The sequence below is a fragment of the Centropristis striata genome, chromosome 8 (assembly GCF_030273125.1).
Source record: "Centropristis striata isolate RG_2023a ecotype Rhode Island chromosome 8, C.striata_1.0, whole genome shotgun sequence".
NCBI lineage: Eukaryota > Metazoa > Chordata > Actinopteri > Perciformes > Serranidae > Centropristis > Centropristis striata.
Genome location: NC_081524.1, coordinates 3,748,079 through 3,766,796, shown reverse-complemented (window position 1 = coordinate 3,766,796; position 18,718 = coordinate 3,748,079). Strand labels below are relative to the sequence as shown.

The window sequence follows — 18,718 nt, the reverse complement described above, 5'->3', positions numbered from 1 at the left end:
GGTGCCGGTGGCTCTAATTAAGGAGCTGCGGAGTGCGGATGCAGGCGGCTCTTCTTAACGAGCCGCGGGTCCGGTGGCTCTAATTAATGAGCCGCGGATGCAGGCGGCTCTTCTTAACGAGCCACGGGGGCCGGGGACTCTTCTTAACGAGCTGCAGGGCCTCGGGGGCAGGTGGCTCTTCTTAATGAGCCGTGGGGCTGGGGAGGCAGGCGGCATTTCTTAACGAGCCGAAGGGCCGCGGGAGCTGGCAGCTCTTCTTAACGAGCCACGGGGCCGCGGAGGCTCTTCTTAACGAGCCGCGGAGGCAGGCAGCTCTTCTTAACGAGCCGCGCGGCCGCAGGGGCCATAAGAAGAGTCGAAGTGCCACAGTCTGCAAATTGCTAACAGTTAGCTCTGTAGCAGTACAGTGTGTATGTGCGGCTGCTGCAGGAGGTGTTCACTTAGCCATCTCTGTTTGTTTACAACAAATATTGATCAAAATAATCAGGATTATCATTTTGGCCATTATCGTGCCGCCCTAGTACCAACTATAGGCCAATATCGATACTGAATGTGAATTATAAGATTTATAGCTCCATAATAACCAAGAGATTAGAAAATGTATGCAGGACTTGATTGATGAAGATCAAACTGGATTTATTAAAGAAAGAAGAACACAAGATAACATAAGAAGGAGTTTACATATCATAGAACATATACAAAGTAAGGGACCAAGTGCAATTTTAGTAAGTATAGATGCAGAAAAAGCCTTTGATACTGACAAATTACAGAAAACATGACGAGGACGCCACCACTTCTACTATTGGACAACAAGGACATGTTGATTCATTGCAAGGTTGACTTATGTATATGTGTTAAACCCACCCACTGCAATTGTTCAAGAAGACTTTAATAAAAAATAAGAAATAAATACTGACAGGCACCAGGGCTTATCAGATGAAACTAATTATCATCTGATACCAGCATTACATAAATAAGATGTACGCCTCACTGTGTGGAAGTGACTGGGATCAATTATGTTATATGTCAAGATATAAATTTACTGAATTGTTCTTTTTTAATGAAAACTGGTCAAAACTTACAGGAATGGCCCCATTATTACAGAATCCCCATCCAGATATTCAGTCAGAATCTAAAGTATTGTTTGGTGCATCACTACACTGAATCAAAAACAATAAATGTGATGGACAAAGTAAGCTTGTGATGAGAAAAGATGTGAGACTGATGTGAGACTGTCATTTCACTGTTACCACAATGGGAACTTGTGACTTCCTCATTTTTAAGTGTTGCAGAATGTTTAAAAAGCAGCACAACTCTGACGGAGCTTCACTTCTCTGTTCATCTTTCATCTACCTGCTCCAAAGACCTGCAGAAAATGTAAGTCTTTATCATTTTATATAACAAAACATAATTCAAAATAGTTCAAAATTGTAATTACATTATCGTTAAGTTACTTGACAGTTTTTTTAGAAATCATTTTAAAGTTAAAAGGAAAGGAATTTTGTGGGAAAAAATTACAATTGTAAATGTTTAAACTATTAAGCTGTCATTTGCATGTTGTTATTGTCTTAGCTGCCTCAAAGAATTACAGCTTTGTAAATACATAGAAAATACTTTAATGAAAGACACACTATGGCCTTTAGCACACAGCTTCCTGTTTTTAATTTAATGATTTAATAATCTACATAAAAAAAAGAGAATAAGCTTGTTGTGGCAATGTTAGACTGAATGTTACGAAGTGTGTGACAAACAATTCAAGTCAAGTAGAAACACTAAACCAGTGTTACCCTTCTGTTGAATATCTGCATCACCGACGCTTCATAAAAGGAACATTTGCAAAAGAAAAATATAAATAAAATGAGTATTGATTCAGTTAACTGTTCAATTACAGTTTTTAAAGTGCTTGATTTAAAAGCAGTAATAATCCTCTTTTCCTCAATAAATGATGAATGGATGTGCTGCATCACCCTGCCCTCATGAGACACTAAAACTCTGAAGAAATACACAACCAGGAAACATTTCTCCATCTGCAATCTAAACCTGCATTCAATAAAACCTGCTTTAAAATGACATCTCCACAGTTTCTGCCTCTCCTGACAAACACAGATGGCTGTAGTCCTGACTCTCCTTCTCAGTGTCTGTCTGCTGCACGGTACGTTGAACTTCATTCATATTTGGATCAAAGACTATAAAAACTATTTAAAACCAAACCTACACAATGTTAGTCAAGCATTCACACCACAGTACAACAGTATCTATAATACATGCTGCAGCAGATGAAGAATGCAGTGAGCTACAAAGTGTTCTGATGACTTTTTATTAGAATTTTAGTTTGATGAGTGAAAAATATGTTATTTTAATCTAAACATCTACAAAATAAATTTTAAAAAAATAGAGCAAAGTTTTTTCCAATGCAACCAAACAGTAAGAAAATCCTCATTATTGTAAATTAGTTTCTTCTTTTTCTTCATCAAATATTTGTCTCTTGTGTTTCAGGTGCCCTGTGTCAAACATTTCAGTCATTTGTGCCGCCGACTATAGAGGTTCTGAGTGGATCCTGTGTGACCATCCCCTGCTCCTTTGATATACCGGACAACTTTAAATCACTCTTAGATAGATCATGTAGGATATTGTGGAAGCGGTATAATGAAAAGATTGTGTTTGACAGTGGAACTCCACAAACGTCTACAATAAAGGGAGAACTGACAGGAGACGTGACAAAAAAAGACTGCACCACAACCCTGAACAACATGCAACCTGCTGACAGCAAACGATATATCTTCAAACTGGAATGCAACAATGGCCTGAAATATAGTTTTCACAAATATAATGAGAGAGTAAATATTTCAGTCAAAGGTAGGTTTTAAGGCCTATTGACTTGCACATCATGCATTTCCATTTTAGATCTGCTTTGATATTATTCAGCATTTATTGCATTTGTCCAAATAGTCTAAAGATTGAATGAGGATGAATGTTTCTTCAGTGACCGGTTGATATGTACCTTTCTACCAGCTGCTCCTCCCACACCGACTCTGACTGCGTCCACACTGAAGGTGAAGGAGGGAACCTCTGTGGGTTTGACGTGCTCTGCTCCAGCTCCCTGTCTGTCTCATCCTCCAGCTCTGACCTGGACCCCCGGCCTGGGGGACGCTCAGGAGAAACTGCAGGAGAATCAGGACCAAACTAAAGTCAAGCTCTCTGTTCTGACCTTCACTGCTTCTCACCTCCATCATGGGAAGAAGATCTACTGTAAGGCCACCTACAACAAACAAGATGGCAGCACTGAGTCAGCTGTTAGCACAAGTTTAACAGCTGATATTTCATGTAAGTACATCTGTCATCGGATGAAATTTACTCATGAAGGCTATTATAATTCAATTCTTCTTGTCTTTTCTTTTTCTTGAATTATTTCAATTACAACTACAACAATCAGACGATACATCCATGAGTTGACGTGCATTTAATTATCAATTATTGTAAAAGCAATTGAAAGATTCATTGACAGTAGAAAATAATCTTTAGTTGCAGCTCCAGTCAAAATGATAAATCTGTTACTTTGGGAACTTCGATGCAAATACGCACCTGAATTACAAGCGACTTGCGTAGAACTGTCCCCTCTAGATTTCTATATCGGTTCATTACTGACACCATGATGTTTAATCAGTATTGTAATGCTGTTAGTTAACTGGTCATCCTGTCCAACTGCAATGTTAAACTATAGGATCTTGCATTAATATTTAATTCTCCAAGTAATATTAATCTGCAAAGTGACAACAGCTCTACTAAATGGAGTGGATGAAGATTATTTCCTTCAAATTTACCTCAAAATTACGCTTATGCAGCATGTCCATAAATTGAATAAGTATACTGACGGAGGCCAGGAGACTTTCCTAAGGAGCGGACCTGTTTTAACCATTAATGCAGCCAATGATGACAGATTTCTTTTCTGCAAGACAGAAAATGATATTGGGGCTGGACAATCCAACAAGATGACAATAAATGTTCAGTGTATGTATCAAACTTTCATGTCCAGATACTCTGATAGGCCTAGCTTTATGCAGAGCACTGATTTAAATAATAGTAAGTCATTAAATGGTTTATTTGGACATTTAAAGCCACTCTGGTCTCTTAAACATGAGGAGGTAAAGAGGTACAAGATGGCTGAAGGCTCTATGTTTAAAGTAGCTCCTGAGGATTCAGTTAGCCACTACAGTAGGAGTCTGGATGTGCAGAAATGTAACAGGACAGCTGGCTGATGATGTTTGCTGTCAACTTTGTAACATTCAATTTATATGGTGGTTAAATGAGGCTTCCCACTGATGCTTTACTGGGACAAAATAGAAAGGCAACATGAAGCAAGTCCATTGGGAATGGAAGAGCTGCAAACTATTTCTCTGCTTTTTGTGCCACATTCCTGAAAATGATCCATATTAATTAGTATTGCCCCATAAATTTAAAGGATTAAAATCATCAGCCGTCAATTTTAGCCTCCATATTGGAATTTTAAAATAATTAGGGTTAGGGTGAAAAAAAAAACTGGAAACAAAAAAAGCTGTAAGCATTCTTCTCTTGCTCGTCTACACTTCAATTTAACACCAATAATATTTGTTTCATTACTCATTCAGATTCACCCAAAGACACCACAGTGTCAGTCAGTCCCTCTGGTCCAGTTCCAGAGGGCAGAAATGTGACTCTGACATGCAGTAGTTCTGCAAACCCACCAGTCAGGAACTACACCTGGTACAGAGCTGACGGAGGCCAGGAGACTCTTATTGGGACCAGACAAGTTGTAAACATCAAAGTATCGAAAGGAGACAGTCTGTTTTTCTGCAAAGCTGAAAATGAAATTGGAACTGGACGATCCAACATCAGTCAAATAGATGTTCAATGTAAGTTTAAAACGTGTTTTAACATTTTCATGTTACATAAAGTAACGCATATGTGATGAAGTATTTGCTGAAGTTAGTTTATCTGCTTTATTGAGTTTGTCATAAAGCTCTAAATATGATCTGCTCATTAATACAATCATTTAGACATCTTATTAATCAATCTCCTCTTGAAAAGGAAACGTGACATTTTATCAACAAATACACTTATTACTCTAAGAGGTGTTTATAATATTAAGTCTACCATGTTCTTTGGTGTCCAATGTGAATGACTACCTTGATCTTTTTTTTTATCTTTTTAGAATTTTTTTATCTTTTCATTAATGATAGATATAATTTGTTTTTGGGGTTGTTGTTTTTTTTTTTTTTACAATTTATTGATTTTTTTTTACTGTTTCCACAGGCCATCAACACTATACAAGACATGTCATAAAATTATATATAATTATATAATACATCATTGATTAAATACATATGTTAAGAGTTATTCTACAGGTAAAACGAACCCTGGGTTTAATTGGCGACAAACAATTAATTCCTTTGGTAATGGGACACACTTGGAGAAAACAGCAATTTTTTCTTTGCATCATTATGGTTTTCACTCAGCTTTTCAACAATTATATCAATATATCTTGTCATTAATCTTTTAAAACTTGATTGAATGCAACTTCACTTGACTCTAACCTTCTAAAATCTGTTTTCTCTAAATGCTTCACAGTTGCTCCACAAATCCTGCCCTCATCTAACTGCACCAACGCTGCATCCCAGCTCAACTGTTCCTGCAGGACTGTGGGAAATCCTTCCCCCACTTTGAAGTGGTATCTGGATGGGCTGCCTGTCAACCAGTCTGACACGTTTGGAATCAGCTCTCTAAATGACACAGGTCTGAGGAGCATCCTTATTGTGAACCAACCACAGGAGAGGGATCTTTCCAACTTGCTCTGCCTCAGTTCCAACTCTCTGGGATCTGCCAGTCAACGTTTTTGTGTCGCCAGCCTAAAATCTCAAGGTCTGTCTTATGTGTACTGATTGTAAAAGTTATTTGTTTACTGGAAGGATTTCTTAAAATTCTGATGAAAGATTCAAAATTGTTTATTTTACAGTATTTTATTCATTTATTTAACTACACATATACATACTGTAGTGGAGACCAGACATGACTGTAACACTGTTGAATCTATTTCTATTTATCTATTTTACAAGTATTGCCTACATTTTTGTTAATAAGAAGTCCCCTAAAACTATTTTGACTTCCACACTAATAATCATAAACATGGTCACTAAATCATTTTAATAAATCTCCAATCAGGATGATTTTTTTTTCAATGTCTACCTCAGTCCCAGAATTTGTATCATCCATCTAAATTCTATATTTTTAACAACACTATACTGTTGCAGGTTTTTGTAAATGACGATGTTTCTAGCTTCAGACAGACAAGGCGAGGGTGTCTTGTTTAAGGCGTTTACCACATGTTACTTCTCTTTATTTACTGCAGCTTTACCATCAGTGCTCATGTCACCTTCTAAAATTAGTAGCAAGGTTTTTTTCAAGAAGTAGATGGCTTGAAGTGGGTATGTGTTGGTGGAACACAGCGAGCTAGTAGGATAGGGACGCTCACTCATACAAAAATAAAGTTACAGAGAGAGAGAGAGAGATACTGAAAATGACACATTTTTTTAAAACAGTTTTGATATTTGACAGACTACCCAAATTTTACATGTGTGTGCTTATGTTTTGCTATTTTTTTAGTAAGGTAATAAACAGGTTACATGATTAAGATTTTAATTTCGCAGTAAAATTACATTTTCCACTTGGTGCCACCGTGTGTTAACAGCACAAATGACATCATCTTTGTCTTTACTTTAATCACTTACATGTGGTTCAGCCTGATTTTCTCTGAAGCGCTCAAATTCCATGAAGCAGAAACAGGTCTGTGTCATCACATGTTGTTCAGAGCATCACAAGCTGGACCACCAAACTCAAATGGACGTTGTGTTGTAACACATGATTCAAACCTTGAAAAGAGTCCTGACTGAATTACAGTAGAAGCAGCTGTCCCGCAGCATTAATCAGGATTAGCAGCTCATAAAAAGGTTAATGAGCTACTGTTGCATAAATGTGACACTTGAACAGAGATCTGATATATTGAGTATGATGCTATTTTTTACAACAGGTCCTGATCAACCTGGTGGGCCGTACGGTGGAGTCCTTCTCTTGGCTGTTGCTGGTGTGTCTCTCAGTGTCAACGTCTTGTTGACAGTCTGCATGGCCTTCCTTTGGTATGTTACAACACTGGACTATACTTTTTGTTATTAAAGCTGTGCTGTTTGTAGAAATAATACACTGGATCTAATTTATAAATGGCCTTTTCTTTTTTCCCCACAAAGGAAAGCCAGAAAGAAGGTGAAGCCAACAGAACAGGACAGAGTTTACATGTCATTGGATCGTAAAGACGAATCTCCAGAGTATGATGTCATCGCCCAAACTCCAAGATAACAATGTCAACTTCCACTGATGATGATCTTGATAATTATCAGACGACTTTACTGCAGGCTTACTGAGATGTTTTATATTGAGGCAAAGTGCTTTTTCACTCTGATCTTTCCTGCAATGTCTTTTTTTTTTTTTTTTTTTTTTTAAAGATATTTTTTTGGGCATTTTGTAGCTTTTATTGACAGAGATAGTGAGAGTGAAAGGGGGAGACAGAGGGGAAGACATGCGGGAAAGGGCTCCGAGCCGGATTCGAACTTGGGCCGCCCGCTTACGAGGACTGGGTCTCTGTGGTATGCGCTCTACCAGGTGTGCCACCGGGAACGACTTTCTGCAATGTCTTCAATCGCCACTTAATGGTGTGTTTATAAACCTATTCTCTACAGACTGTGGTACACTGCTAATCCTTTTGGGGCATATTCAATTGAAAACAAATCAATTGTACAAATGAAATATAATCAATGTTCAAATATACAATCTGAATTCTGATTTTGATGTAATCTGTTTTCTGTTATGTTTCACACAGCGCCTCAACTTTTTTAGAATCAGAGTTCTATAAATACTCTCTATGAACCTCTAATGCTGAACTTGTGCTTAAACTTAATCAGAGAGGTATTAATTATGCTGTTTGGTCATCCTTTGTTTTTTACACTTTTGCTGGTATTAAAGCTCTGCTGATCAAGAGTAGTACATGTTTTTATTTACAACAAACAATATATTTTGAATGAGGAGGAGATATGTAAGTCCAGGGGTTCCCATTAATGACCTAGACTCTGGCAGCCCACCAGACTCTAGTCTGTCCCGCCAGACTCTAGTCATTCCCGCCAGACTCTAGTCTGTCCCGCCAGACTCTAGCCTGTCTCGCCAGACTCTAGTCTGTCCCGTCAGACTCTAGTCTGTCCCGCCAGACTCTAGTCTGTCCCGCCAGACTAGAGTCTGTCCCGCCAGAGTCTCATGTGCTGCGCTAATGTCACATTTCAAGTTTCTGAAAGTATTTTTTCACGATTATATATAAAGCTAAAATATGCAATCATTAAGATCAGTGTATTGGATAGAATAGTGGCCTTAAAATGTGTGAGAGGGTCCAAATTTGGGCTTTTATGGAAAAAAAAATTATCCCGGGGGGGCATGCCCCCAGACCCCCCTTGATGGAGGACAAGACTCCGGGAACCAAACAGAATAAATATCTCCTGTTTTTAAGTTTTAAGACTCTAAAAGGTGCTCGAGTGATTCATAAAAAACCTGAAGAAACTGCTTTATAAGTCTCCAATTTAATTTTTAGTAAATAAGTTATTTGTGAGATTTTTTTATTCATAGTTTACCATGAGTTTTTTATTTTATTTTAAAACCACCCCCCTCTTCCTATAAACGTATGACTTCTCTTAATATCTATATAAATTAGTATCTATATAAGGATTGACAAGGAGACTAGATTAGTGACTGTTGGACTTATCTAGCAGCATGGGGAGGCCTATTCTACCCCAATCCACTAGGGGGGGCCCTTTGTTTACAGAAGGTTAGCCCTCACTCCCACCAACAGGGAGACCGGGCCGAGGGAGAACCAGGCCTATGTTTGCTGGGGAGTTCAGTTTTTATGTCCGTTCATGTTCTGTTCTTGGGGAAATGTTGGGTGTTAACATTACAGTGGAGGTGGTAAGAACCATGTCAAAGGATGCAAACAATGCAACATAATGATTTATTGGTGGTGTCGTTGAATATAAATGGCCTAAATAATGTTAAAAAGTTAGGTATAGCTTTAACTAAATTTAGAAAATAGAAGATGCAGATTATCTTCCTACAGGAGACACATTTGACTCAAGAGGAACAAACAAAGTTAAAAAAGTTTGGCGACAGGAATTCATTCTTTAGTTCTTTTGGACAACTCATAAGAGGGGTGTAATGATTTTGATATCTAACAAGATATCATTTGAACTGATAGAAGAAATTGGTGATAAGGAAGGAAGATACAATATGATGAAAGGGAAATTAGAAAATCAACTTGTGACACTGTTAAATGTATATGCTGCTCCAGAAAGTGGAGAAAAAAAAACTTTCTATGAGAAGATATTTGGTCTCATAAATCTGGAATCAGAAGGAACGTTGATATGCGGGGACTTTAATGTTGTACTGGACGATAGGTTGGATACCACAGGTAAGAAGGGAAGCAGAAAACAAATTAATAGGTATATGAATACATCTATGTTAGAAATGGATATAGTGGATGTATGGAGAGAACTCCTCCCACTTGATAAGGACTATACCCATTACTCAGCCCCACATGCTGTTTACTCCAGAATAGATTACTTTTTAATGAACAAGGGAGATGTATACAGAGTGAAGGAGTGCAGGATTAGAGTAACTGATATATTGGATCATAGTGAAATCTACCTAAAGATTAATCTGGACAATAAAAGGAAGAATACAGTGTGGAGACTGAATGAAGGTATACAAAACGATAAAGGACTAGTTAATGTATTGAAAGGAGAAATAATTCAATACATAGAGGGAAATGATAATGGTAAAGTAGATCCAACCATTCTATGGGACGACTTAAAGCAGTAATGAAATGGAGGCTGATTTCACACACAACATTCATAAGAAAAGTCAGATTAGAAAAATACCAGAACCAAACAGAAAAACTAAAAGAATTGGAACAACACCATAAACAGATGAATGACTCGGAAATTTTAAACCTAATTAAAGAAGTTAGGTAGCCTGGCTAACACCAGACAAATCTCAAATGAGATTTGGTCTGGGAACCAGCCGTTCATTTCTCCGTAGAGGAGGTGTGGTTTACGATCCTCCAGAGCCGTTTATTGGGCGCTTAGAATGTCTATCAAAAGCGTCTGTAGGTAGCTCTTAGCCAATCAGATCAGATATACCAGATGACGTAGTAGAGCAACAGAAATGGATGTTTGTTGTGTGTGTGTCTGTGAGAGAGTGTTGCTGCTTTGCTTCTCCAGTTCTCGCTTTCTGCAAGATTATTTATTTTCACGCTTTATTCCCCCTCATGTCATTCAGCCACACACATCCACTGATTTTATGGGCAGTAAACAAGCTGCTGCGGGTCTCTGGCGGCTCCGCTGTCCCCCGGCTCGTAGCCAGATCACCGCCGTTATGCTAGCGCCGGTGATTAGCGGCGCTAATAGTCCCGCTACCGGTGATCTCGCTACGAGCCGGGGGACAGCGGAGCCGCAGAGAGACCTTTCGCCTTTCAACTTACGCTCTAAACTATTTAAAACACCATCTACAGCTAAAGAGAGTTTCGTGTCTGCAGCAGCCATGTTGGATCCGTAAGAAAACTACAAGCTTCCAAGTGCCGAGTAGTACACGTCATCGTCTTGCCGTCCCTCCCCGCTCTGTGATTGGATCCCTAAAACAGGGCTAAGAAAGCTCTCTGGTTTCCAGACCGCCTGGAGGTTCGAAATTAAATTTGAGCGCGCAAGGCAGTATGGGTATACCCAGGCTAGAAGTTAGGCAGAAAATAGATGAAATCTTATTGGAAGAGGTGGAAAGAAAAGAAATATTTGTTAAACAGACCTACTATGATCTAAAGCCACCAAATCCTTGGCTAGATGCATTAAGAAACTACAAGCTTTAAGTAATATACATAAAATAAGAGAACCAACAACCAATAAAACTCTTTATGAACCAGAAGAGATAGAAAAGGTATTTGAGAACTATTACCGCAAACTGTACACACGGCCTCCCTCAGTGGGAGAACAGCTTATGAGACATTTTTTGGATAAATTGGATTTACCAGCAATAGGTTAAAATCAAAATGCAATGCTGACTTCAGAGTAGAAGTAGAAGAAATGGAAAAGGCAATTAGTCGGGCTAAATCTGGGAAATCACCGGGCACTGATGGACTTGGGGCTACAATCTAGAAAACCTTTAAAGAGGATTTAGTTCCCCCTTCATGGAAAGAAGACACCATATCTGTTATTCCGAAGGAAGGTAAAGACAAAGAATACTGTACCAACTAAGGCTGCACAATTAATCAAATTTTTATCGTGATCACGATTTCAGCCGCCACGGTTGAATTAACCTGATCGTCGGCAATATTTCCATTTTAAAATGCGGCTCTCCTGCTTATGCAATCAAGCAATTTCTACACCAGTAGTCCACCAAACCACTAGGGGACAAACGCATAGTTAAGGTTTCATGTAACTGTCTAAATGAATAATGTGCGAGTGCACCTTGCAGGGTGTTTCCACTACAGCCAAATACCCAGAATGAGGCGGGTCTCACTCGCTGAAACGCCCCTAATTTGAATATGAGCCGCCCTGAGTGGCTTTTGACGGGACTTTTTTTGGCCCTGTCGAAGAACAGGGCCTTTTTTCTCCCCTGAAAAAAGCCTGGTTGCTGATTGGATAAGCAGGATGTGACGTGGTACTCGACGCCACAACAACACGCGCCATTTGTAAAAGCCGGCGAAGCAGTGTTAACAACTTTTTAGACCCCCTTAGACTATTTTTCAAAAGAATGGCGTCAAATCCAGCGACTTTTTCTGGTGTTATTGGAGACTCGTTCTTACTCTTCTTAATGAGCAACAGGGGCCGGTGGCTCTAATTAAGGAGCCGCGGAGTGCGGATGCAGGCGGCTCTTCTTAACGAGCCGCGGGGGCCGGTGGCTCTAATTAAGGAGCCGCGGAGTGCGGATGCAGGCGGCTCTTCTTAACGAGCCGCGGGGGGCGGCGACTCTTCTTAACGAGCTGCAGGGCCTCGGGGGCAGGTGGCTCTTCTTAATGAGCCGTGGGGCTGGGGAGGCAGGCGGCATTTCTTAACGAGCCGAAGGGCCGCGGGAGCTGGCAGCTCTTCTTAACGAGCCACGGGGCCGCAGGGGCCATAAGAAGAGTCGAAGCGCCACAGTCTGCAAATTGCTAACAGGCTAACAGTTAGCTCTGTAGCAGTACAGTGTGTATGTGCGGCTGCTGCAGGAGGTGTTCACTTAGCCATCTCTGTTTGTTTACAACAAATATTGATCAAAATTATCAGGATTATCATTTTGGCCATTATCGTGCCGCCCTAGTACCAACTATAGGCCAATATCGATACTGAATGTGAATTATAAGATTTATAGCTCCATAATAACCAAGAGATTAGAAAATGTATGCAGGACTTGATTGATGAAGATCAAACTGGATTTATTAAAGAAAGAAGAACACAAGATAACATAAGAAGGAGTTTACATATCATAGAACATATACAAAGTAAGGGAGAAAGTGCAATTTTAGTAAGTATAGATGCAGACAAAGCCTTTGATACTGACAAATTACAGAAAACATGACAAGGGCGCCACCACTTCTACTATTGGACAACAAGGACATGTTGATTCATTGCAAGGTTGACTTATGTATATGTGTTAAACCCACCCACTGCAATTGTTCAAGAAAACTTTAATAAAAAATAAGTTTTAAAAAAAGAAATAAATACTGACAGGCACCAGGGCTTATCAGAAGAAACTAATTATCTCATACCAGCATTACATAAATAAGATGTACGCCTCACTGTGTGTAAGTGACTGGGATCAATTATTTTACATGTCAAGATATAAATTTACTGAATTGTTCTTTTTTTAATGAAAACGGGTCAAAACTTACAGGAATGGCCCCATTATTACAGAATCCCCATCCAGATATTCAGTCAGAATCTAAAGTATTGTTTGGTGCATCACTACACTGAATCAAAAAACAATAAATGTGATGGACAAAGTAAGCTTGTGATGAGAAAAGATGTGAGACTGATATGAGACTGTCATTTCACTGTTACACCATGGGAACTTGTGATTTCCTCATTTTTAAGTGTTGCAGAATGTTTAAAAAGCAGCACAACTCTGACGGAGCTTCACTTCTCTGTTCATCTTTCATCTACCTGCTCCAAAGACCTGCAGAAAATGTAAGTCCTTATCATTTTATATAACAAAACATAATTAAAAATAATTAAAAATTGCAATTACATTATCGTTAAGTTACTTGACAGTTTTTTTAGAAATCATTTTAAAGTTAAAAGGAAATAGAAATTTTACAATTGTAAATGTTTAAACTATTAAGCTGTCATTTGCATGTTGTTATTGTCTTAGCTGCCTCAAAGAATTACAGCTTTGTAAATACATAGAAAATACTTTAATGAAAGACACACTTTTGCCTTTAGCACACAGCTTCCTGTTTTTAATTTAATCATTTAATAATCTACATTAAAAAAAAAAAGAAGAAGCATGTTGTTGCGATGTTAGACTGAATGTTACGAAGTGTGTGACAAACAATTCAAGTCAAGTAGAAACACTAAACCAGTGTTACCCTTCTGTTGAATATCTGCATCACCGACGCTTCATAAAAGGAACATTTGCAAAAGAAAAATATGAATAAAATGAGTATTGATTCATTTAACTGCTCAATTACAGTTTTTAAAGTGATTGATTTAAAAGCAGTAATAATCCTCTTTTCCTCAATAAATGATGAATGGATGTGCTGCATCACCCTGCCCTCATGAGACACTAAAACTCTGAAGAAATACACAACCAGGAAACATTTCTCCATCTGCAATCTAAACCTGCATTCAATAAAACCTGCTTTAAAATGACATCTCCACAGTTTCTGCCTCTCCTGACAAACACAGATGGCTGTAGTCCTGACTCTCCTTCTCAGTGTCTGTCTGCTGCACGGTACGTTGAACTTCATTCATATTTGGATCAAAGACTATAAAAACTATTTAAAACCAAACCTACACAATGTTAGTCAAGCATTCACACCACAGTACAACAGTATCTATAATACATGCTGCAGCAGATGAAGAATGCAGCGAGCTACAAAGTGTTCTGATGACTTTTTATTAGAATTTTAGTTTGATGAGTGAAAGATCAGTTAATTTAATCGAAACATCTATAAAATAATTTTTTTAAAATAGAGCAAAGATTTTCCCAATGCAACCAAACAGTAAGAAAATCGTCATTATTGTAAAGTATTTTCTTCTTTTTCTTCATCAAATATTTGTCTCTTGTGTTTCAGGTGCCCTGTGTCGAACATTTCAGGCATTTGTGCCGCAGACTATAGAGGTTCTGAGTGGATCCTGTGTGACCATCCCCTGCTCCTTTAATATACCGGACACATATAATTCACGCTTAGATAAATCATGTAGGGTATTGTGGAAGCAAGATGGCAATAACAACATTGTGTTTGACAGTGGATATCCACAAACGTCATCAATAAAGGGAGAACTGACAGGAGACGTGACAAAAAAAGACTGCACCACAACCCTGAACAACATGAAACCTGCTCACAGCAAACGATATTACTTCAGACTGGAATGCAATGGCCTGAAATCTAATTTTGCCAAAAATAATGAAAGAGTAAATATTTCAGTCAAAGGTAGGTTTTAAGGCCTATTTACTCGCACATCATGCATTTCCATTTCAGATCTGCTTTGATATTATTCTGCATTTATTGCATTTGTCCAAATAGTGTAAAGATTGAATGAGGATGAATGTTTCTTCAGTGACTGGTTGATATGTACCTTTCTACCAGCTGCTCCTCCCACACCGACTCTGACTGCGTCCACACTGAAGGTGAAGGAGGGAACCTCTGTGGGTTTGACGTGCTCTGCTCCAGCTCCCTGTCTGTCTCATCCTCCAGCTCTGACCTGGACCCCCGGCCTGGGGGACGCTCAGGAGAAACTGCAGGAGAATCAGGACAAAACTAAAGTCAAGCTCTCTGTTCTGACCTTCACTGCTTCTCACCTCCATCATGGGAAGAAGATCTACTGTAAGGCCACCTACAACAAACAAGATGGCAGCACAAGTTTAACAGCTGATATTTCATGTAAGTACATCTGTCATCGGATGAAATTTACTCATGAAGGCTATTATAATTCAATTGATCACTTGTCTTTTAGTTTTCTTGAATTATTAAATTACGGCTACAATTAGATGATTAATTAGATGAGTTGATTTAATTGAAAAATAACTGAAATGGTAAAATTTAAAAAATATATAGTATTTATTTATATATAGTTAATTTAAAAATAAACAAACTCAGCGAAAGTTACATTTGACTGAATAAAAAAATCCTATGCATAATACTAATACATGCCCATTAGCAAGATGCAAACATGATATGACCACTGGAAGAACAAGACATAGTTCTCATTAGCCTACTGTAATGAAAAAAAAAAAATCATAATAATAAATAATAATAATAATATAATTTATCTATATTGCACTTTTCAGGGTACTCAACAACGCATAAAGTAATTTAAGACATAAACAGTCATGATTTCTTATATCATCATCACAATCAATTATTATTATTATTATTATTATTAATAATAATAATAATAATAATAATAATAATAATAATAATATATTATTAATATTATTATTATTATTATCTCCAGATGGCCACAAATCTTTCTCTTCTTCTGTGAAAATATGTCGTCTAAAAACATATTCCTCATCCATAAATCCCGGTCGATTGGAAGTCCGGATCAGCAATAAATTCATCGGTGCTGTTTTCATCGGATCTCTTCCATCACTTCCTGCTGAGCTCCTCTGCTATAGTCGTCTTCCACCATGATTTATAAGTTCTGGATAAGTCCAATGTTGCATTGCGACACTCCCGCATGTATTCTGATCATGATTCTGATGCATTTCATTGGCCAAGAGACCGAAAATAGGTGGAAAAAATACAAATACTACAAAATGACATATCCGCTGTCCCGGCCTTAATGGTAGAGTGACGCAACAGCGCTCCCGGCTTTAATGGTAGAAATGCGATAATGCTTTCCCGGCTTAAATGGGTTAAAAGACATAACGTCAGCCTCTGGGGAATTGAAATGTGCATTTAATTATCAATTATTATTAAAACTATAGGATCTTGCATTAATATTTAATTCTCCAAGTAATATTAATCTGCAAAGTGACAACAGCTCTACTAAATGGAATTGGATGAAGAAGATTATTTACCTCAAATTGACCTCAAAATGATGCTTATGCAGCATGTCCATGAATTTAATAAGTATATTGACGGAGGCCGGGAGACTGTCCTGGGGAGCGGACCTGTTTTAACCATTAATGCAGCCAATGATGACAGATTTTTTTTCTGGAAGACAGAAAATGATATTGGGGCTGGACAATCCAACAGCTGGCTGATGATGTTTGCTTTAAAGGATTAAAATCACCAACCGCCAATTTTAGCCTCCATATTGAAATTTTAAAATAATTAGGGTTTGGGTAAAAAAAAAAAAAAAAACTGTAAACAAAAAAAGCTGTAAGCATTCTTCTCTTGCTCGTCTACACTTCAATGTAACACCAATAATATTTGTTTCATTACTCATTCAGATTCACCCAAAAACACCACAGTGTCAGTCAGTCCCTCTGGTCCAGTTCCAGAGGGCAGAAATGTGACTCTGACATGTAATAGTACTGCAAACCCACCAGTCAGGAACTACACCTGGTACAGAGCTGACGGAGGCCAGGAGACTCTTATTGGGACCAGACAAGTTGTAAACATTAAAGTATCGAAAGGAGACAGTCCGTTTTTCTGCAAAGCTGAAAACGAAATTGGAACTGGACGATCCAACATCAGTCAAATAGATGTTCAATGTAAGTTTAAAACGTGATTTAAATTTTTCATAGTCACGCATATGTGATAAACTATTTGCTGAAGTTAGTTTATCTGCTTTATTGAGTTTGTCATAAAGCTCTAAATATGATCTGCTCATTAATACAATCATTTAGACATCTTATTCATCAATCTCCTCTTGAAAAGGAAACGTGACATTTTATCAACAAATACACTTATTACTCTAAGAGGTGTTTATAATATTAAGTCTACCATGTTCTTTGGTGTCCAATGTGAATGACTACCTTGATCTTTGTTATCTTTTTTAATCATCATCAACATGTCACAAAATTATATATAATTATTTAATACATCATTGATTAAATACATATGTTAAAAGTTATTCTACGGGTAAAACGAACCCTGGGTTTAATTGGCGACAAACAATTAATTCCTTTGGTAATGGGACACACTTGGAGAAAACAGCCTTTTTTTCTTTGCATCATTATGGTTTTCACTCAGCTTTTCAACAATTATATCAATATATCTTTTCATTAATCTTTTAAAACTTGATTGAATGCAACTTCACTTGACTCTAACCTTCTAAAATCTGTTTTCTCTAAATGCTTCACAGTTGCTCCACAAATCCTGCCCTCATCTAACTGCACCAACGCTGCATCCCAGCTCAACTGTTCCTGCAGGACTGTGGGAAATCCTTCCCCCACTTTGAAGTGGTATCTGGATGGGCTGCCTGTCAACCAGTCTGACACGTTTGGAATCAGCTCTCTAAATGACACAGGTCTGAGGAGCATCCTTATTGTGAACCAACCACAGGAGAGGGATCTTTCCAACTTGCTCTGCCTCAGTTCCAACTCTCTGGGATCTGCCAGTCAACGTTTTTGTGTCGCCAGCCGAAAATCTCAAGGTCTGTCTTATGTGTACTGATTGTAAAAGTTATTTGTTTACTGGAAGGATTTCTTAAAATTCTGATGAAAGATTCTAAATTGTTTATTGTACAGTATTTTATTTATTTATTCAGCTACACATATACATAGTGTAGTGGAGACCAGACATGACTGTAACACTGTTGAATCTATTTCTATTTATCTATTTTACGTTTAAGTATTGCCTAATTTTTTGTTTCAAATACTCAATAAGAAATCCCAGAAAAACTATTTTGACTTCCACACTAATAATCATAAACATGGTCACTAAATCATTATCATAAATCTCCAATCAGGATGATTTTTTTTTCAATGTCTTCCTCAGTCCCAGAATTTGTATCATCCATCTAAATTGTATATTTTTAACAACACTATACTGTTGCAGGTTTTTGTAAATGACGATGTTTCTAGCTTCAGATAGACAAGGCGAGGGTGTCTTGTTTAAGGCGTTTACTACATGTTACTTCTCTTTATTGACTGCAGCTTATCAGTAACCATCAGTGCTCATGTCACCTTCTAAAATTAGTAGCGAGGTTTGTGGTCCCACCTATTTCTGCATTTTTTCAAGAAGAACTCACCATGCTGAATTCTTTATATAGTATGTCCAAAGAGTTTCCAGAAGAATTATGTCTTGTCTGAATTAGTTCAGTATTCTAATCTTACATTGTCTTTTGTATGTTTCAGGCCACACATTGCTGTTTCCAGTCTTCATCACCACAGTTGCTGCTCTGCTAGTATTAGTATGTGCTCTGCTGTTTGTTATCAGGTAGGCTAACAGAGACACCAGAAAATGACACATAACAGTTATTGTTTTACTAACTTTTACTTGGACTCCTTTTTT

The 18,718-nt window shown here is 37.9% G+C and overlaps 2 protein-coding genes and 1 long non-coding RNA gene across 3 annotated transcripts in view; 2 read left to right on the top strand and 1 right to left on the bottom strand.

Moving 5' to 3' along the window:
* Positions 1-18,718, bottom strand: part of LOC131976164 (B-cell receptor CD22-like) — a 67,240-nt gene that overhangs the window by 40,654 nt on the left and 7,868 nt on the right. The gene's annotated exons all lie outside the window — the stretch shown is intronic.
* LOC131976108 (sialic acid-binding Ig-like lectin 10) overlaps positions 1-18,718 on the top strand; it is a 45,425-nt gene that overhangs the window by 25,559 nt on the left and 1,148 nt on the right. The window contains exons 8-11 of the mRNA XM_059339024.1: positions 4,626-4,889; positions 16,711-16,974; positions 17,568-17,858; positions 18,562-18,643. Of these exons, the coding sequence (XP_059195007.1) occupies positions 4,626-4,889; positions 16,711-16,974; positions 17,568-17,858; positions 18,562-18,643 (901 nt within the window). The remainder of the gene's footprint in view (positions 1-4,625; positions 4,890-16,710; positions 16,975-17,567; positions 17,859-18,561; positions 18,644-18,718) is intronic.
* LOC131976109 (uncharacterized) lies at positions 1,002-2,639 on the top strand. Its single transcript, XR_009394778.1, has 3 exons — positions 1,002-1,377; positions 2,082-2,152; positions 2,497-2,639. It is a non-coding gene; the product is annotated as an uncharacterized LOC131976109 (long non-coding RNA).